At 48.0% G+C, this 20,212-nt stretch overlaps 1 protein-coding gene across 1 annotated transcript in view; it reads right to left on the reverse strand.

The window, feature by feature from the left end:
• Positions 1-741: 741 nt before the first annotated feature.
• The window catches only part of plxna3 (plexin A3), a 107,833-nt gene continuing 88,362 nt past the window's right edge, over positions 742-20,212 (reverse strand). The window contains 15 exon segments of the mRNA XM_077001280.1: positions 742-4,805; positions 5,353-5,503; positions 5,885-6,097; positions 6,269-6,438; positions 7,319-7,509; positions 8,064-8,160; positions 8,239-8,342; positions 8,694-8,853; positions 11,388-11,534; positions 12,977-13,043; positions 13,121-13,377; positions 15,220-15,362; positions 16,316-16,550; positions 19,317-19,460; positions 19,585-19,824. Coding sequence (XP_076857395.1) covers positions 4,710-4,805; positions 5,353-5,503; positions 5,885-6,097; positions 6,269-6,438; positions 7,319-7,509; positions 8,064-8,160; positions 8,239-8,342; positions 8,694-8,853; positions 11,388-11,534; positions 12,977-13,043; positions 13,121-13,377; positions 15,220-15,362; positions 16,316-16,550; positions 19,317-19,460; positions 19,585-19,824 — 2,415 coding nt within the window. The 3' untranslated portion in view covers positions 742-4,709.

The raw sequence follows: 20,212 nt of genomic DNA on the forward strand, positions 1-20,212 counted from the left end.
TTAGTTTGTGTAAATGCCTCCAAGAAAAGTACTTAAAACAAGTTTTATTTCTCTTGAACTGAATCATTTTTCCATTTAAAAGGAGAAAGTACAAATCCCACTACAACTAGAGGAGCATGGCATACACACTGGGATGTACTGGGACATACTGGGACACACTGGGATATTCTAGGACATACTGGGACACCAGCTCTGAGAGGCTTTTTAAGATCCTCTGTCTGTACAGCTTGGCATTGTATCTCAAACAATTTCAATGCTGTCGATCATCTAGAGAGAAAGCCGGCGATGCTGAATAAACACTAGAGTTCAGTTTACACCACACAAACACTCCACCACATAATTCAACCCCTGTAAATTTCCTGTCCTGATGAAGAGAAGTGGCAAATATGAGGATGCTTTTTAAGTTGGAATAGCTGCAGTTTGGAGGTGGTGCTGATGCGGGCACTGAGCCCTCTGGTGTCCCTGGAGATGCCACCTGCTTGCATCACTTCCTCTCATCTCATGCCCTGCACCACAAGCTCTTAGGAGACACGCATCTTTGGGCCTCAGAAAAAGGCAACTATATTCTGCAGGATTGGGCTGTGGGGGGTGGGGGGGGTTGGATCATGCATGTGTGTTCACCTGATCTCATGTGCCGTTTTTCACTGAGTCACTTTGTCTTTATTTGAATGAAAACATCAAATCTGTTGAGAGAAAATAGTAACTGCAGATGATAACATACAAAGAAACATTCAGGAAATATACAGCATCATCCACATATCTTTTAATTAGCAAAACAAAACAAAACAAAAAGTAAACAAAAAACACCATGCTTGTCCTTTGAACATTAAGTTAGAATCCAAATTTTCAAAAACCTTGCGGACTGGGTAAAAAAAAAGTGCAAATATATACAAAACACTTCACTTCAGCCAGCGTTTAAACGGACTCATTCATTCAATCCTTCAAAATGAGGAAAAAAAGAAAATATAAACAAACAAAAAACTAAAGGAAACAAAAATAATTTAAAAGAAAACATTCTGAACCAATAATTATACAAAATATATTTATATATTTATATAGAATTAAGGACTTGGCAAAGCAGTCATCCATTATTCAGTCAATCAACCAATCAGCCAGTAAGACACAAAGCTACTTCCTCTCCTGACACATTGTTAATAAACTCCATATATCTTTGAAACTGTAAACAAGTTTGTTACAATATAATTGATTAAAACATTTTGGGATAAACAGACAAAACAGACAAATAAATTATAATAAGTCATCAGAGACAAAATGTCTTTTTTCTTTTTTTTTATAACTAGAACACTGACTGAAATGTAGTTATGGATCAAAAACAGACATTTTCTTCTACCGATTCTACTGAAAAACACCACAAATTATCTTTTCCCCTCCCACTCATTTGTCTCATCCTGACATGTACAGGTGCTTTTAATAGTACGCTGTTTTATCACTTTACAGACTAAGCGTCTCAGAAGGGCTCGGAGTTCTGCAGTAGAAACTTATTATGCGACTTCTGACTTCATATGGCTATCAGCCGAGGCAGATATAACGAGGATCTCATCATTACATCTGTCCAAAAAATAAAAATAACAAAACAGTAAAAAAAAAAAAAAGATTTTCTTACAGGCAGTGCATAAGCCACCCCTATTCCCAACAGTATGTTTGGGTTTGCTCACAGTTCAGAAAATCAGATGTAAACCTTGGTGTGGTTTCAACCAAGAGGTGCTAAATCAAATTCCAACCGTTCACATATATATATATTTATTATGTATTAAATTTTTTTATTTTTGGTGTAGATTCATGATTCATTTGAATTTTTGAGGGTGGCATCTAGTGTGGCCGTTTATATGCCTGTGTTGACGTGCAGGCGTCTCATGGTGCCAGACCCTGGAATCCTCCTTCATGAACACCCCGCACGTTTGAAATGTCAATGAGCTCCTATGCAGTTCAAAACATCTCACCCTCAGATTTTCATGTGACGCTTTAAAATGTGATCTTGTGCCTTCCACCGCGCTGACACACACCTTCTGACGCCTGGCTGAATGTCGGCGGAGGAGAATGATGCTGATGTTTTAGTGCAGTTCTATATACATGATGATTTATGTAGGTGGCCTCAGACAGGAAATCCTGACTTTAACAACCCTTTCAAAATCACAGCTCGGTCACAGGCGGAAAATGAGACAGCAGATATGGATGGTATTCAATGAGCCTTTAGAGAACACAGCTCCAATGTTTGACATATTACCATGTCAAGTTTGTGTTCCACTGTGTTTTGGAAGGACCAGGGCGTGTATGGGGACTGCTTCACAAAGATTACTAATAATGGCTAATCATTCATTTCAATTGGTATCAGTTTCATAGCATCTGAAGGTTACTCCAACAGGAAGAAGGAACGCTCCACATTTTCCAGAATAACATACCATCCATTTCAGACTTGATGTCTAAAGTAGCGAATGTCCTTGTGAATGTGCAGTCATACTAAAGGCATAATTAATAATACCCACACAGATCTGCCAACTGCCAGCAAGGACAATGGTCTAGACTCCAAATCCCAACTGGTATCTACTTCAGAGAGAGTCTTCTATTTTTCTGTAGGACTGACCTTACTGGTTTTTTTGGTGCTAAAGGTTCCACTTTTTAAAATATGAAAATTTAAACAAACACTGTTACTGCATAAAATCTTAAGGTTTTTTCTCTAGTATCCTAGCCGTAAGAGTCTTAGGGAAATATTTTTGCACCAACAGCTGTAACACAGGCAAAATTTTGCCAAGATATCCTCAATCAACAGTACTGTACATGTAACAGTGTTGCATTGTGAAATAAATAACAATAAATTATAAAGCACAATAAATAATTTTAAAAGGGTAAACCCAGAATCTATTGTCCAATTTACTCACTACGACTTCTTCCCAGAGTACCTTGTGTTAAACAACTGTTGACCTCTGCTGCTATGGCAACAGAAGGAAAAGAAGCTTGCCTCAGATAGAGGACATTGACTTAAGGCCATGTTGTTTGCGAAATACGGACATATCTGACACAATCTCCATTTAGATCAAGCTCGAAGCTCAAAGATGGGTTCGTGACGGAGTCCAAAGGGACGATTAAGGAACCTTGAAAGGGTTATGGAGGAGGAGAACTAGTATCTCGGGGTCTATTCACATCCGAATCTCATTTCGAAACTGCACCTGCCTGTTAAATCACTTATAGGACAATGAGAGTGGAACAGCCTTTCCCCATTGTGCTTGGTGGTCCATTACAGACCACACATTCCATTTTGAAAAGGGTGATTTTAAGGTACACATAAGGAAAGAAAACTGGGAATTTTTCCATGATCAAACACAACTAAGGTGAGTGTTAGTGAATTTAGTCTCTGGGATGGAACATTTGAACACGCAGGGGAATTTGACTCATGGCTTTGCATTTTTGAACTAGACTTATTGCTCTTGATGGATGGATCTATTATATCAGTATGCCTAATATCAAACACAACACTCCATCCGTCCTCTTACATGAACCAGGAAAGGGCAACAGATCTGAGCTGGACTCCAACCCTCACAGGAACACAGTGGTATACAAAAGCAGATTGAGATGGTGCAGTACAGTGTCAAACTAAACAAAACCCCAAACTGAAAGAACTCATTAGGCTGGAGAGGCCAGTCTGAGGCCATATTACACTTGGGACTTGGGAATCCAGATGTAAAAAAGAAATAATAAAAAAACAAGACTTTGTAGGATGCTGATCCTCACCTCTTCACACGACCAGGTCTGTTTGGCCCCAGGTTCACGAGAAAAGACAAAAATAAAAAGGCGCTTTTTTGGGTGCGGGTTGGGGGTGGGGGTTCTATGGCAATTTTTTTTTGAGACAAAAAAAGTGGCTCATGTTCCGTACTCCTAGCACAACACTCCCGCTCAGAACAGTTCCTCCAGAGACACCTCGGGGGCGACTGGGCCACTCTGGAGATGTTTTTTTCACGATATTCCCCCCCTTATCGGACTCTAAGACCAAGACGGTCCTCTCAGACCCTCTGGAGTCTCTCAGAGAGTTGGCGAATGGCGTCATTTGAACAAGCATCATTTCACTGTTTTTAAGCTTTACTAAGGTTACCACTTCAACTTCCTCTGCTTCCATGGCACTACACAATTTAGCATGGTTTCCAAGGCAACAGCGCGCGTGCCTTTCTCGTTGGAATGTATCTCAGTGATCCACAGTTGTCCGCGTCCAAAAGTTTTTCGGCAGTTTGCCATTATATGAGTGGCTTTGAATAGGCCGGAGTGTAGAGAGGAGAGAGAGAGAGAGAGAGAGAGAGAGAGAGAGACAGACAGACAGACAGAGAGAAAGACACGGAGATTAATCCACAGTAATACAGAGAAAGACAGAAAGAAAGGAAAATTAAAAGGACTGAGAAAAGACAGATATTCTGACAGATAAAGTACGAGAGGGTGGGAGGTGTCCCGGACCACTGGACAGTATGGGTCCTGACCAGAGAAATATTGGGCTTTGTGTGCTGTGGTTCCATAAGAACTGATTGTCCAGTGTGATGGCCCCTCCTCTTCCAAGCACATGCTGTGGACCTTACAGTAGTGGTCCGGTTCTCAGAGCGTTTCTGCCAACCCTCCCTTCTCCAAACCCAGTCTTCTCCCCTCCTCTCACCATCCCTCCTCTTCCTCCTCCTCCTCTTTCTCACCACTCCTCTTCTCCTCTTGGCCCATCAGCTGCTGCCTGACATCAGGTTAATGGCTTGTTCCAGTTTGTGTCTCAATTTGTGTTTACGGCAGTAACCGTCTCTGTCCAGGGCTGTCAAGATCTGTATGGTGAAAGGAACAGGTAGAGAGAGGTAGAGATAGAGATAGAGAGAGAGGGGGAGAGGGAGAGAGAGAGAGAGAGAGAGAGAGAGAGGAGCCATTAGTTGATAGACACACACACATACATGTTCTAATTCAATATTCTATAGTAAGCTTTCTGGCCACAGACCATTTGAAGAGGTTGAATAGAGCTCGGGATGAATATGAAGCCTAATCTCATAAGACATGGACATCAAAATGGACGAAATAATATTGAAATGGAATTTGCAATTCATGAACCATCTTAAGTAACTTTAACTGTCTCCCACCACCACAAGAAAATCTAACAGAACAAACTAAAATACCACATAACGAAATCTTGTTAGAGTTCCTCAAAGATGATTGAGAATTTTCCATAGTAGAAGCCAACATCTACATCTTCCAGAACATTTACACTAATATACCTGAAGCCATAACTAGGAAAAGAGAAATGAAAGCTGATCCCAGATCTGTGAGAGCTGGGTGCGAATGATTACAGTGCGAATGGAGTGAAGTTGCTTGTGAACCCACCTCCTCTTTGTACTTGTTGATGTAAAAATAGAGCTCGTTGAGCGCGCTCAGTGTGTTGAACTCGCTGCCATGGAGACGAGACTGCTCCACCAGATAGGCGTCCATGTCTTGATCACTGATGCTAGGCATTTTACTGATGTCTCTGTAGTACCTGCACACACACCCACCCACACAAACACACGATCAATATACTTCTTATTACTGCCAGTCAATGCGAATTTTCCAGCATGTGAAAATCAAACCTAAGCTGGCACTGATCGCTGTATTTAAGAGTCTGTTTACAAAGTAGCCCAGTGGATGCTATGGGGAAATCTGGCTAACGAGGCTCACTCCATACCATCTAGCAGTGGCATGCTCAAGCACTAGCAATGACCCAAGACTAGCTGTGACCCAGGGGGTCATAGGTCAGATCCCACCACAGCATTGCACTTAACTAAACTCCAGACTTTTCTAACTGGTTAATACAGTTAGTCCCTAAAAGTGCAAACAATGGGTTTTATCGTTTGGACAGGGGACAGATTGTGCTTCATACCTCTCCACCCAGCTCTTGTAGTTGGGAATATCTTTAGCGTAGAGCAGCTTGTTGGAGGGCGAGTCTTTGCCCAGGCGGTGCTCCGAGGTGGAGCAGGAATCCATGAAGGTCTGGGCCACCACGGAGAGACATGCGTCCGTGATGCTGCTCTTGTGGATGTCGAACACAAACTGGGGGTTCTTGATCACGTTCACCCAGAACCTCAAGGGCAGACTGCAGGACAGGGGGGTTGGGCAAACACAGAGAAATCAGGATAAGGAACCAATCAGAGAATGGCGTTTTCACCATGAGCCACGCAGTCGGATAAGACGCCACCCCCACTCCACACAAGCTCCACGCGCAAGAGGAAGTCATAGGTGGTGACTCAGGAAGTGAAAGGCTCACCAGTTACTCTTCCAGGTGTGACGTACATCCGGGTCACTGATCTGCCTCTTGTCCGCCTGCTCATCCAGGAAGTCAAACATGTACTTGATGGCGAGGGGGAGGGCACTACCGCGGTGGGCTGTGCTGAACACCGTCTCAAACAGGTCGTCCACAAACTTCTGCAGCGTACCCTGTTCACACGGGACCAAGGCACCGTGCCATTACATCGCTGTACTCCACCCGACACACACGCCCACCTTAAAGTGTTTTACTCTGCTTTTTGAAAGATGCGTGTGACAATTACCATCAAACAAAGCAAAACAAACAACAACAACAACAGACAGTTTTTGGGGGTGTTAGGTCCTGTCATTTTCTCAGCTGTGAAGAAGAGGTCGCTGGAATTCTTTATGCTAATTAACGCTGATTTCATTGGCCACCTCAGTGGGGGCGGGATCGTTTGAAGGGCTCTGCAGCTACTTGAGTGAGGTAGGGTATTGGCTCCATGTGATATAACATGTTGCAGTGAATAGAAGCATCTTGTAAAACTGCATATTCTCCATGGAAACGGGTAAATGCGTTGGGACATAGGGACGTGTCCCGTAAATATGTGTCCTGTGCTCAGGAAGTGGACATCCCACGAAATCTCTGCTCTGGGTGGACAGTCTCAGGGTAAACAAGCATGAGCCGAGTGTGTCTGCGGGGCGGTGCGTTATTCACACGTGAGGAAGAGCATTACGGCATCAAGGCCCGAGATCAGCCAAGACACACACACACACAGCCGCTCACCGCTCACACTGTTAACATTTATGTGCTCGTAAAGTCAAATCAGTTTTGCAATTAGCTTTAAAGACTTACAGGAACAAATATGGGCAAGGCTTATTTCAAATCATCGTCATCATCATTATCATCTATCTCAGGGAGCGGACTTTATAGACCATGGTCCAGGATTAGAGATTCCTAGCGCACGGTATGATGTCTGGGATTGGGTGTCTTAAGTCTGCAGACTCCGCGGTGATGTTCATAGGCTCAGAGGTTGAAGAGGGGATGATGGATATGGCAGCACTGGAATACCTTCGTTGCCAGGAGACGTGTGAGGTAAATCTCCGACACCATCTTGCTGCCGCGGTCTCCCTCACGCTGGTCCGTGTGTTCATGGTTCTTCACCAGGTGCCAGAGCTTGGTGCCCGTCTCTTGGTCCGGCGTAATCATGGGAGCTCGAGAACGCAGGCTGTCCGGGCTACTGGAGGTACGCAGCAAGCTTTCTACACACACACACACACACACACACACACACACACACACACACACACACACACACACACAATCACAGTGAGTCGTAGAGTGCCTACAGAAACAGAGCACTACAGAGAGCTAATTTATTCAACATAATAATGGTCCTTCTGAGTAATAATGAGGCAAAGCTTTGGGCCAGCAGATGATCTGTGTGTAAACACATCAGTCCTGGGCACCTTTCAAAAGAGCTGCTGTATATAAGACCGGTGGACATTCTCCAGCTACTGAGTGTGTGTCCCCATTTATTGTTTCAATAACACTTTTTCTGGGGATGAATGGCCTTAAACTGGGGATGAATGACTTTGAACGCTTTTAACGTACCCAAACACGTAATTTCTTTCAGCAGAAGAGAAATTGAATTTGAGTGGGTCTTTAATACAAAGGCTTGAATTAAGGATTGAGGCAGAGGACACTGAATTAAGGACTGAGGTAGAGGAGACTGAACCTGAATGAGTGAAGCAGGGACAGGCTGGCTGTGGTCGGTGGAGGAAACAACAAGCAATCAGAGAGAACCGGGCCTCACCGTATCTGCTGAGCGAACGCGTGAATGTGAAGGAGTTGGCGATGTTGTACGCAGACACCTGCTTCTGAACTAGAGCCACCACGGAGCCATCTGTCACCTGCAGAGATGGAGGGTGGAATCAGCATCTGATACGTCTGTCTGCCCAAACGAGCAGAGCGCCCTCTGGCAGCCTGACCTGGTAGTGCGCCAGTGTGTTCAGCCTCTTCCAGTCACTTTCGATCTTGGTGGTGACGTCTTCGTCCTGGAGGATGACCCTGGTCAGACGGCCCTGTCTCCACTCTGTTGGAGAAACCAAATGTACTTGATGAGAGCTACTGGCTTCTGTTGAGAACAAAGCAAGACATGGCACATGAGGACCCAAACACCAGAACCTTTGAATGGATAGAACATGTAAAAAAAAAAAAAAACTGGCACTGGTTAATCCCCATTCTGGACTACACGATTTATCTCAACCACACAAATAGTAAAAAAAAAAAAGAAGAAAAAACTAATTACAAATTACTGCTTATTAGCATAATGCAAATTGATGTGGACTAATTGGAGCCCACAGAGGAGTTTTTAATTACAGGACTAAATGTTAATTTGTCATTTGTATGTGTATGAAGTGTGTGTTCACGGTTCTGGGCTCACCCAGGTCCATGTCATCAGCCTGGGGTCTCTGGGAGTAGGGGATGCCTTTATACACCGCATCTAAGAGTTTATCCTTCACCTGCGTCACCGTGTCACAGTTCAACACCTTCACCAGGACTTCAGTCCCCGCCTCTCCCTCCGGGGGTATGCACATGAGAGTCTGAGAGGGGGGTGGAGGAAGAGAGAGAGGGAGGAGAGAGGAAGGAGAGGAGGAGGGGGGGTGAGAGACGGAAGGACGGAGAGAGAAAGAGCGCTCTTTAGCACCGAGGAAAAGCAAACACTTTATGACAAGTGAGAAGGTGACTAGAAAAATGCATTTGTCCCCTCCACCATCACAAATCACTGCTTCTGTGAAAGTCACAGCCGTGCACTCTGCTTGGAAGGTGGAGACAGGTCTAGGCAGAGATGTGTGCCCGGCTGTATATATTTCCATTCGAGGGTGGAGGCGTCTCTATAGATTCAGAGAGCAATTTCCCCAGGCCTGTCAGCCTCTTCTTAATCAATCCATGTGCTGCTTCACACCGCGGCGTGACTGATCAACACAGCAATATAAACAGCATGGCCATGATGTCACAGATAAAGACCCTGTCTACTGTCACACACCGCTGAAGATGGAGCAGATCAAGGGGGTTTTACAAAACACGCCTCAGCTTGAAAACGGGGAGAGAGAGCAGCGACCTGGCCAGAAATGAGCGTGTCACACTGCCGGCTGAACAGAGATACGAGAACCACACAAGACAGACAGTCAAATCCTCACACAGCGTGAATGAAGTCTGGGGTGGAACACAAATGTAAAGCTGGTTTAAGGATCCATCGTGTGGAAATGTCCCTCGGCCCATTATCAGCTCATTAGCTTGTTCATGGCCTGAAGTCCTTCACATTAGCTAAACCAGGTGGGCTAGATGAGAACACTGACCGGTACGGTTCTCTGGCCTCTCCTTTTGGGTATGCAGGAAACCATGGTCCCCATATAACAGGCTACACTCTAGTAGCTGCTGCTAGGAATGTCCTCGTATTTCTAACAGTGTCTGTGAAGTGAACTGTGGTGTGTGTAAACACATGGGAAGGTCACGGGGGCTAATCAGACCATAGCATAAAACAGCATGAATACTCCAGACCACAGCATTAGCAGATATTCACTACAGGCATTCCCAGCTCTTTTAGGGTGTTCATGTAACATAACACACACACACACACACACACACACACACACACACACACATACACACACACACACACACACACACACACACACACACACACACACACACACACACACACACACATACGGCATAACTTTAGCAGTGTTTAGGAGATGTGTTTCAGTCCCATGGCTGAGTTAGACTCATTAAAAGCTTTTATCACACGTCCACCCACACACAGAAAAACAGACATTTGAAGCTGATCTCAATAATATATCACTGAACCCACTGCAGAGATATTTGTACTGAATAAAGAAAATGACAAAGATCTTAGTCATTAGATTAACTACACTCAGATCTGCACCTGTGACAACAACCACATATGACTCATCACTGTGAGTGCTCCAATTTCTGATCTGCAGTCGGTTTTTGACTCTCATTCTTATATATATGATACTGCGAGCAGGTGGTCACTTGTGCGGGATCTGCAGCCCTACAGACCTTGATCTTTCTCTAAGACCTTTGACCTGTCCCTAAGGAAGGGCTCTTTAGCAGGAAAACTGCTTAGATGTGTTCACAGCTGCACTGATTATTGACTCGTATAAGCTGATCCAGACTGAACAGGCGGCCATTGACAGGCCACTGGTGTACCGCTGGGTGACTGGGGAAATGGAGCTGTAACACAACAAGGCTCATTTACTTACTGCACACCACATCAGCCGCCCACGCTCTCTCTGTCTCTGTCTCTCTCTCTCTTTGAGAGACATTTCTGGTTTTGCATGACGATTCTTGCCTTGGGTGTCTTCTCATGTGTAATAAATTGTGTGCATTTAAATGAATGCACACTTATTTAAGTGCAGCATTTCCAGTCATGGCTGGTTGTTTAGTCTTTGATTATCGGCCTTGAGCGTGTCGATTACAAGAGGAAGACACTGTGGTCCTTTCAACTGAGAAAAAAGTTTCAACTTTCTTTTCCAAATATGAAGAATACAACAGTGTATCAACAACAACAACAATAATAATGAGGGAATGATGGTGATGATATATTCCAGGGCCACTGATGTGGGGGGATTAGGGTGTGTAAGGTGACCTGGGGGGTGATGTGTGTAAGGTGACCTGGGGGGTGATGTGTGTAAGGTGACCTGGGGGGTGATGTGTGTAAGGTGACCTGGGGGGTGATGTGTGTAAGGTGAAGTTTTGTTGGGGTGTGTGGGGTGAGAAGGGTCTCTGGTGGGTCTATGCTTTCCAGGATCAGAGGAGGACATGATGACAGGATGAGAGTGAGAGTTGTTAACCATTATTTGCCAACCTTACAACTCCACTCCCCAAATGTCAAAGGCAGCAAACTACACTGCAACATTTGATTACTGGCTCCAAGAACAGTATGACCTAATAACGTAGCTGTAGAAAACAGCGTATCCCTGGTCGGCTTGTCCGAGTATTTGTCCACTGAGCCGGAGTCGGTGCTCAGCTGTGGAGCGGTGGGGCGTGGTCTGACGGGAAATGGGAGAGGGATTATGGGAACGCGGTGGAGTGCGAGACGGACACCCACCAGCTGCTTGTAGTCGATCTGCTGGCGGATGAGTTTGTCCTCGCTGAGGGAGTAACGTGCCTCTCCGGTGATGGCATCGATGGGCCCTTTCTCCATCTGCTGCTTAATAGCACAGTACAGCATGAAGAGAGGCTCTCCGGCACATTCCTGCAGGACGACAGAGAGACAGACAGCAAGAGAGAGAGACATAGTAAGAGAGACAAGAGAGAGAACGTTGGAGAGGCAAGAGGGACGAGAAAATGACATTGGGTTTGAGAAACATTCGAAGTCCTGTCACCAGAAACTCAAACAGTCGAGAGCTCAGTTCTCACAAGCCCCGCCCATCAACGGCACTCAAATATGTAACTTTCATTTTAAACAATACAGTAGAAAAAACAACTTCATGCCCTTTAACAGTTTAAACGTGGTAATTCTGTGAGTGATAGACATATGGTGGAAAAAAACAGCTTAGGTGCCAGAAAGTGAATGAGTGTGTGTGTGTATGTGTGTGTGTATAGGGGGGGGGCTAATGCCGAGAAAGAGGGACCACTGAATGTAGATGCCCAATCACACTCCTTTTTAGATGGCATTTGCAAGGAGTGAAGAACTCTCCAATTACCCACTTAAAAGCTATTGATGACTAAGCAGCAATACTGAGAGAAGGCTGTTATTTAGTCCTTAAGCAAGATCAGCTTGACATTATTAATTACAGCCTGACATCCTGATTCACACTCTGCTACACAGAGCGCACGAAAGAGAGAGAGAGAGAGAGAGAGAATGTGAGAAAGAGGGAGAGAAATTGAGAGAGAGAGAGAGTGAGAGAGAGTGAACAAGAGACAGAGAAGAGAAATGAAGTGTTTGGGCAGAGAGCTTCTCTAATGAGCGCCTTCTTAAAGCACATCAACCAACATATTTACTAAGTTTTGCTGGATGCACAAGCTTGCGGTGTGTTCTACTCTCTGTTTTGTACAAAATCTCATTCAAGCCGTAAGACAGCAGCTGTAGAAGTGTGAGCCCAAGAGGCATCGGTGCTAGCAGGGATGGTCTTTCGTGCAGGGTCTTTTCCCCCGCAGGAGTCCGGCTCTCGGAGGAGTTCAGCAGGAGGCCGGAGGAACGGGGCAGTCCTTTCACCATCAGGCCATCCAATAAGCTCATGGAAGCATTTTGGACTAATTACTCCAGAAGGCCGCAGTGGCAGCCAAAACCAAAGGCTCGAACATCTGTAATGATCAGCCTTAAATATACTTGGCGGCTTGCCAGGGCTACATTCCGATGGGGCGCTCGCTGGGATCCTCGGGATCACACACCCGACGGTGCTCACGGCCCCAGGCCACCGGTCAGTCGTTTCGCTCAGTCTGGGAGTGGCTGATATGAAGTGCACCCAGCTGCCCTCCCAGGGCCAGATTTGGGTCAGCGCCAGTGCCCCGGTGTTCTTGAGTCCGTGGCCCGAGCTACACTTACGACCCGTTTACAGTGAACCACTAGGTCAGATGCATTAGCGCATCAACATTGGAAACACCACACCTGCAAATCAGTCTGACCTTGTTCCAACGGCACAGCGGATTAAAAAGTAACAGGGAAAACATCTGACCAAGAAAAGCGTGACACACCTTCAGGAAGCGATGCAGGAGGAAGGTGAACCAGTTGGTGAGCATCTTCTCCGCCACTGACTCGGTCCTGCAAGAGAGAGAGACACGTTGGTTACGCGTCCTGTTGGCCTCCTAACAAGACGTTGCGGGACACTGGAAGCTTACCGGCGGAGTAGCAGCTTGGGGTGGTTACGGTTCTCCAGGTTCTTCTCAATGAGGTCGGCCAGGAGCTGCTTGAGCACCACGGTGGCGTATTCCATCCTTCCCTGCAGTGCCGCCATGAGGAGGGAGGCCACATTACCGCGGTCACGCATGGAAAAAGACCTCTGACCCTCCAGAGTGTGGATGAACGTCAGAAGAAACATCTTATTGTGCAGAAGCTGACTGAAGAGACGCAAGGCCTTCTCTACATTAGCTGGTGACTGGGGAGAGAGAGAGAGAGAGAGAGAGAGAGGGAGAGAGAGAGAGAGTGTGTGAGAACAGAGAGAGTGAGAGAGAGCAAATGAGAGAGTGCAAAAAGGAGAGAATTAAAAAGAATGAGAGAATAAAAAAGACAGAGTGAAGAGAGAGAGGAAAAGAAAAGAAAAAAGACTGTTACATGGAGGCCTATATGAAGAACAAATTACACTGTGGTTCTGGAAAAGTCAGTGGGGTGAAGGAAACAGCTGTGAACAATGGGGAGAATAAGAGCGGCATTTATCCCCGACTGCACGCTGAAGACTCTCAGCCACGGTGAAAATGCCATTGTTGAAGGACTTGTTCTTTCCTGCCGACTGCGCTCAAAACATTTCTTTTTTAGAAGGCACGTCACTAGACGACTGTTCCACGGGGGCCTTGCGGGGCCGCCGATTTTGGCATGTGCCCGAGGTTTTAATTAAAAAGCGCGCAGAAAGTGGCGCGTTTGCTCGAAGGCGCCACTGTGAGACAGTGCCGGTGTGACGCTACTCCTCAGGGCAGCGTTTTAAAGCAATGCAGCCCCTCGCCTCCCCTCCTCCCACCTCCCCCTCTCCTACCCCTTCCACCTCCCCCTCTTCTACCACCTCCCCCTCTCCTACCCCTCCCACCTCCCCCTCTCCTACCCCTTCCACCTCCCCCTCTTCTACCACCTCCCCCTCTCCTACCCCTCCCACCTCCCCCTCTCCTACCACCTCCCCCTCTCCTACCCCTTCCACCTCCCCCTCTTCTACCACCTCCCCCTCTCCTACCCCTCCCACCTCCCCCTCTCCTACCACCTCCCCCTCTCCTACCCCTCCCACCTCCCCCTCTCCTACCACCTCCCCCTCTCCTACCCCTTCCACCTCCCCCTCTTCTACCACCTCCCCCTCTCCTACCCCTCCCACCTCCCCCTCTCCTACCACCTCCCCCTCTCCTACCCCTTCCACCTCCCCCTCTCCTACCACCTCCCCCTCTCCTACCCCTCCCACCTCCCCCTCTCCTACCACCTCCCCCTCTCCTACCCCTTCCACCTCCCCCTCTCCTCCCACCTCCCCCTCTCCTACCCCTCCCACCTCCCCCTCTCCTCCCACCTCCCCCTCTCCTCCCACCTCCCCCTCTCCTACCCCTTCCACCTCCCCCTCTCCTCCCACCTCCCCCTCTCCTACCACCTCCCCCTCTCCTACCCCTCCCACCTCCCCCTTCCCTACCACCTCCCCTCCCTTCCACCTCCACCACTCCTCCCCTTATATACCTCCACCACCCCCTTCCCTTATATACCTCCACCACCCCCTTCCCTTATATACCTCCACCACCCCTCCCCTTATATACCTCCACCACCCCTCCCCTTATATACCTCCACCACCCCTCCCCTTATATACCTCCACCACCCCCTTCCCTTATATACCTCCACCACCCCCTCCCCTTATATACCTCCACCACCCCTCCCCTTATATACCTCCACCACCCCCTTCCCTTATATACCTCCACCACCCCCTCCCCTTATATACCTCCACCACCCCTCCCCTTATATACCTCCACCACCCCCTCCCCTTATATACCTCCACCACCCCTCCCCTTATATACCTCCACCACCCCCTTCCCTTCTCCATCTCTCCTCCCCCTCTATGCCCTTCCCCCTCCCCCCCCTCCTCTTCTTCTTCTTCTCCTGTGGTGGCAGGATTAAAAGATTGGAAAGAGCTCCAAGCTCCTGCAACCTATTTACGGCTGAACGTCAGACAGCACCGTCAGGCAGACAGACAGACAGAGACAGACAGACAGACAGACAGACAGATGAGAAGCAGTAGATTGAGGAAGTGGGGTTCTCTCACATCTAGCTCTTTGAGAACGGGGTGCTCCTCAATGCCAGGAAACATAACCCTCATGGTGTAGGTGCGGTAGTCCAGGAAGGGGATCTTCACACCATCCATGTCATTGGTCAGCTCCTGGATGTCCGTCTGCAGCTCGGCGAAAGCTTAAGGAGGAGACGTTCAGATCAGTTCAGGTTAGCTGCTAATCCACAGACATTCCGTAAACAGAGTTTTCCAGAAGTCTGAGCCGCTAGTCTTTGAATGAAACTTCTCAATGCAATAAAAACATCCATGTTGATTTGAATTCTACACAGTTCACTGGAATCCAGATGGGGTAAGCTCAGAGCAAAATTTCATCAAGCAGATGATTTTTCGGCATCAGCGTAAAGCATCAATAAAGTATCTCTGCTAAAGATGAACCGAGGTGGAAATGCAGCCTAACCCCCCCTTAAGTGAAGAGAACCGCTCCGTTCTGCTCGTGTACATAAACGTACCAGCAGCCCCGCCTGAGCTACGCAGCAGATCCCTCTAAACCCACCAGTAACATCAGCTTCAAACGATGAGGGAATCATTACGGTATGACCCAGTTCAGTGTTTTCACAAAGACTGTGTCAATCCCTGCATCAAGTTCAGGCCTGCTGCAGTTACACACACACACATAAAAACACCATCTGATAAAACACACAAAGCTAAAAAAAGCACTGGAGAGAAAACAGGGTAGGAATGTAAGTGTCTGCTAAACCCTTTGGTAAGACACAATGGAGCGTCGGAGAGCAGAAACCAGAGAAGAAGCAGCTCACCGAGCAGCTCTGAACGCACCAGAGAACACCAATCAGGAACCAGCACGCTTGTCCTCTGGGCATCACAACATTAGGGACCAATTAAATAGCATTCAACTCCCCATCATGCCGTGCGGCTTGACAGCATTCTGAGGGCGAATGCGGTGATGAAGCTTCCGGCAAACACGCGACAGGCTACCCGTCACGGTTACATATCAGCAGACACTTTTGTCTGAGGCGGCAGAAACTCGGCAGGTTAGCTGTAACGGCGACACAGGCCCTCGCTCTGACTGCTTCTTGGGTGGGCGGAGTTACACTGGTTCGGGTCACGCCCTCACCTTCCTTGCATTCGAGTGCCACCCTGGACTCCAGGTTGTCCATCTGCAGCTGCAGGCGTTTGAGCGTGCGGTCCGCGTCCCTCGTCTTCCTCTTGTAGGCGATGAGCACGGCGATGATGGCCACCAGGAGGACGCCGCCGCCGGCTCCGATGCCGATGATGGCGGGAAGGGTCAGGGTGCTGTCCGAGTAGATGTGGAGCGTGCCAGGGGAATACTCCAAACCACCGACCAGAATCTACACACACACACACACACGTGAACACAAAGAGACAGAAGTCATATGCAGGTACAAACCTCTAAAGCCCTGCTACCGATGGCGTCTCATAACAAGCCCTGGATTCTGATTGGCTGAGGTAAGAGCACACACTGGGCCCTCAGAAGCGATCAGCTCCTGACTGTAAGAGGTGAGTGAGGCTGCAGTCTCCCAGCTGGGCCCCAGAGGATGAGAGGGCCGCACTCGTCTCCACAGGGTTTGTTACAGGCCGCTTCACACAGCGACGCTCACTGTACAAAACACACACAATCACCAACACCCTTCCAGGCCTTTCCGGGCTCTGAAGCTGTCCATCGAGATTCCAGCATTTGACAGTCTCAGTTTTCCTCTCTCCTCTATTTTCTTTTCTTTTCTCTTTCCCCCTTTCTGTCAGTAAATGCTCTGTATTTCTTTCATTATTTGAATTGTATAGACGTTCAATATTCGTATATTACTACATAATATAGACACTGAATATAACGTTCGTTCTATTGATGCAGCCTTTGAAACTAAGATCATGTTTAAAGTAAGCCGCATACATTTTAACAGGAGGGGATCAAAGAAAGTTCTGGCAGTGATAGGGAACCTGAGGCCCTCGCTTCTGTGTGGAGGGACCCAACAACAGCTCGTAGCATAGCTAAACGATAGGGGCTAAGTTATGACTTGGAGATAAGTCACATTCTGCTGAACGGCTTTTCCTGCCGCTGGAAGGTAGACGGACCAGCAATACCTCACAGTCCACAAGTGATAACCAGCTGGGGTGGCTTCTGCTAATAAACGCCCTTTGCGATCCAGCACAAATTCAGGAGTATCTGCCATCAGGAAGGCTGCAGTTATAATAAGATTCCACCATCAGCCCCAAATATCTATTATTTGTTAATACAACTTGCAGACAGCAAAATACCAGGTTGTGGAGAATTCAATTAGTCCGTTGTCTAAAAGATTTTGCAGGCAGGGTTTTTACAATCGGTCACAACTCTGCCAACAGCTGCTCACTGGCGGCTGCAGGTGAAAATCGCAAAACCAGTGTTCATTGTTTTTATATTTTGGCGGTCTGAATAATCATTTCTTTAGATATTCTTAGTGTCTTTGTTTGGAACGCTGTAGTACCGGAGGCGGTTCGTGCCAGTTTGGCCATTTTCCCTTTTTGATACCATATAAAGCCTAAATGGCCGACCCCAGTTCTGGCACCGTGCCGGACTTTTCTAAGCTAGCAGGCGGTTGCACTTAGTCCCTGCGTGGGGCTCTCGACGTGGGTCGGCTTCAGAGGGCGAGGCGGTGGAGCAGGTGCGCGCAGGTCCGCGAGAGCTGCTTTAGCGCGAGAGCGTCGCCGCGGAGCGCTTACGCGGGACTTTAGCCTTTAGCGAGGCGCGCGCCAATTAAGAGCGGCGTCACACTGCCTCGCCTAACGAGGTTCACCTTTCCGCCGCGGCCAGGGCGCCGCGCAGCTGCATGAATTATTGAGGACGGGGAACAGGGAGGAACAAAGGGAGACTCAGAGAGCTGTCGATATGTGTCAGGTCATTAGCCGACTGCTACCAGAGTGCTCGCGCTGTATGCCCCCCTCCCCTCCCCTCCCCTCCCCTCCCCTCCACCTCCTCCTCCTCCTCCTCCTCCTTAGTCACCCTCTCACACTGCTCCTGTTTTCTCCTCTCGCCTCTCCTCTCCTTCTCTGCGTGGTCCTCCGCCCCTCTCCTTGTCCTCCACCCCTCTGATTGGCTGAGGGGGATGGGGGGGGGGGGGGTGGGACTTCTCCTCCCCAGCGCTCACTCACTGGATTGTAATCTCCTCTTTGATTCACACATGGCGCTCTTCTCTCCACACCCCGACACACTGATCACATGCAGTTGAGTTTGAATGTTTGTGCTAAATTAGCTGGGGAGCCCAGGTGGGGAGCAGGGTATGTGTGTGTGTGTGTGTGTGTGTGTGTGTGTGTGTGTGTGTGTGTGTGTGTGTGTGTGTAGGGGGTCTATTGGCGCTGGGTAGAATTGATCTGTTTTAATGGCACTGAGTGGCTGTAATTACCAGGACACCTGAGACCAGATTCTGGCAAATATTTACATTCTGGAAACAGTAGCAAGAAAATATAAAAGCTGAAATGACATTCTGGGTTTAGGGAAGGTGAGACCATCTTTCTGGTCTCTCTTTCTGGGTCTCTCTGTCTGGGTCTCTCTGTCTGGGTCTCTATCTGGTCTCTCTGTCTGATTCTCTCTCTGGTCTCTCTCTCTCTGGTTCTGATTACACCCCTGAGTACGGTAGAGCAGTGTGGGCATCTCAGGAGCGTCCCTGTCTCCTGGTTATGACAGCAGCTCTGGCTGTAGACAACCTTAAGAGCGAGGTGGAAATAAAGGCTTGTATCAGCATGGTTCCCTAATCATAATAAGAACTTAATGTACGACGAGACTCTCTCCAGCGATCTTTAGGTTTTGTGGATTAGCAACCGGGTAAAGAATGGTTTTGCAGCCAAGCCTGTAATGGGATTGATTAAGTGAGATGTATGGGGCTCACGCTCACGCTCACGCTCCTGCAAACCAAACACTCAGCACTTCTGCCTCCTCACTGCCACACATCCATTTTCTGCCATATTTATTAGAGAACACACAATATAATAAAAGCGTGATCATAAATTCTGGTGCTGCGGTGAGTAAATGCGGAGGGGCGGGCGTGTTCTGTTGGGCGTGTTCTGGCCCGTGCTTCACAGCCCTTCTGCAGGGAACCAATCACAGAGCAGCATGAGAAACAGCTCACCGTGACTCGCTGCTCTCCCGTCAGGTCTGGCGAATCGCACAGCAGCTGAGACTCTGAGACAGTTAACAGGCAGGGTGTTTCTCCAATCATCACGGTGTAATTCAAGCGGGCATTACCAGGGGCAGGTGGGATGAGGTTTTTGCCCTGAAAGCATAAACAGTGGCAGCAGAGTACCGGTTATGGTCAAATCTTTTGGTTGTTTTTAAGCCTCATCCTGACTAAATAATACAACAACAACAACAAAATGGCAATGGAATGAAGCCATTACCTTCAGGATGATGGGAGACCCAGGCTTGACCTCCTGTATCCCAGCACTACCAAGGGGGTCAAATGTGGGGTTGGGGTAATAGGTGAAGGGTGTGCCATTGAGGACCAGTACGGAGTTGACGTTGTCCATGATGAACCCGAACTCATCGGGATGGAGCCCTTCGGGTACACAATGCCTCTTCGTGTAGACAATGGGCGGAGCTAAGCAGGTCATTGTGGAGTCATTCACCACTGTACACACCTGAGGAAGGTTTGGATGGTGTGGTTAGAGTGCTCCTCAACTCTGGCCCTGCACTGCCACTATATGGCCACTATATCAGTATGGGTTGAACCAGTGGAACAGTGTGTGCAGAAGCAGTGGGACCCTTTGTGCTGAAGCAGTGAGACAGGCTGTGCTGAAGCAGTGAGACCCTCTGTGCTGAAGCAGTGGGACCCTTTGTGCTGAAGCAGTGAGACAGGCTGTGCTGAAGCAGTGAGACAGTCTGTGCTGAAGCAGTGAGACAGGCTGTGCTGAAGCAGTGAGACCCTCTGTGCTGAAGCAGTGAGATAGGCTGTGCTGAAGCAGTGAGACGCACTGTGCTGAAGCAGTGAGTTAGGCTGTGCTGAAGCAGTGAGACGCTCTGTGCTGA

Source organism: Brachyhypopomus gauderio, chromosome 4 (assembly GCF_052324685.1).
Source record: "Brachyhypopomus gauderio isolate BG-103 chromosome 4, BGAUD_0.2, whole genome shotgun sequence".
Lineage (NCBI taxonomy): Eukaryota > Metazoa > Chordata > Actinopteri > Gymnotiformes > Hypopomidae > Brachyhypopomus > Brachyhypopomus gauderio.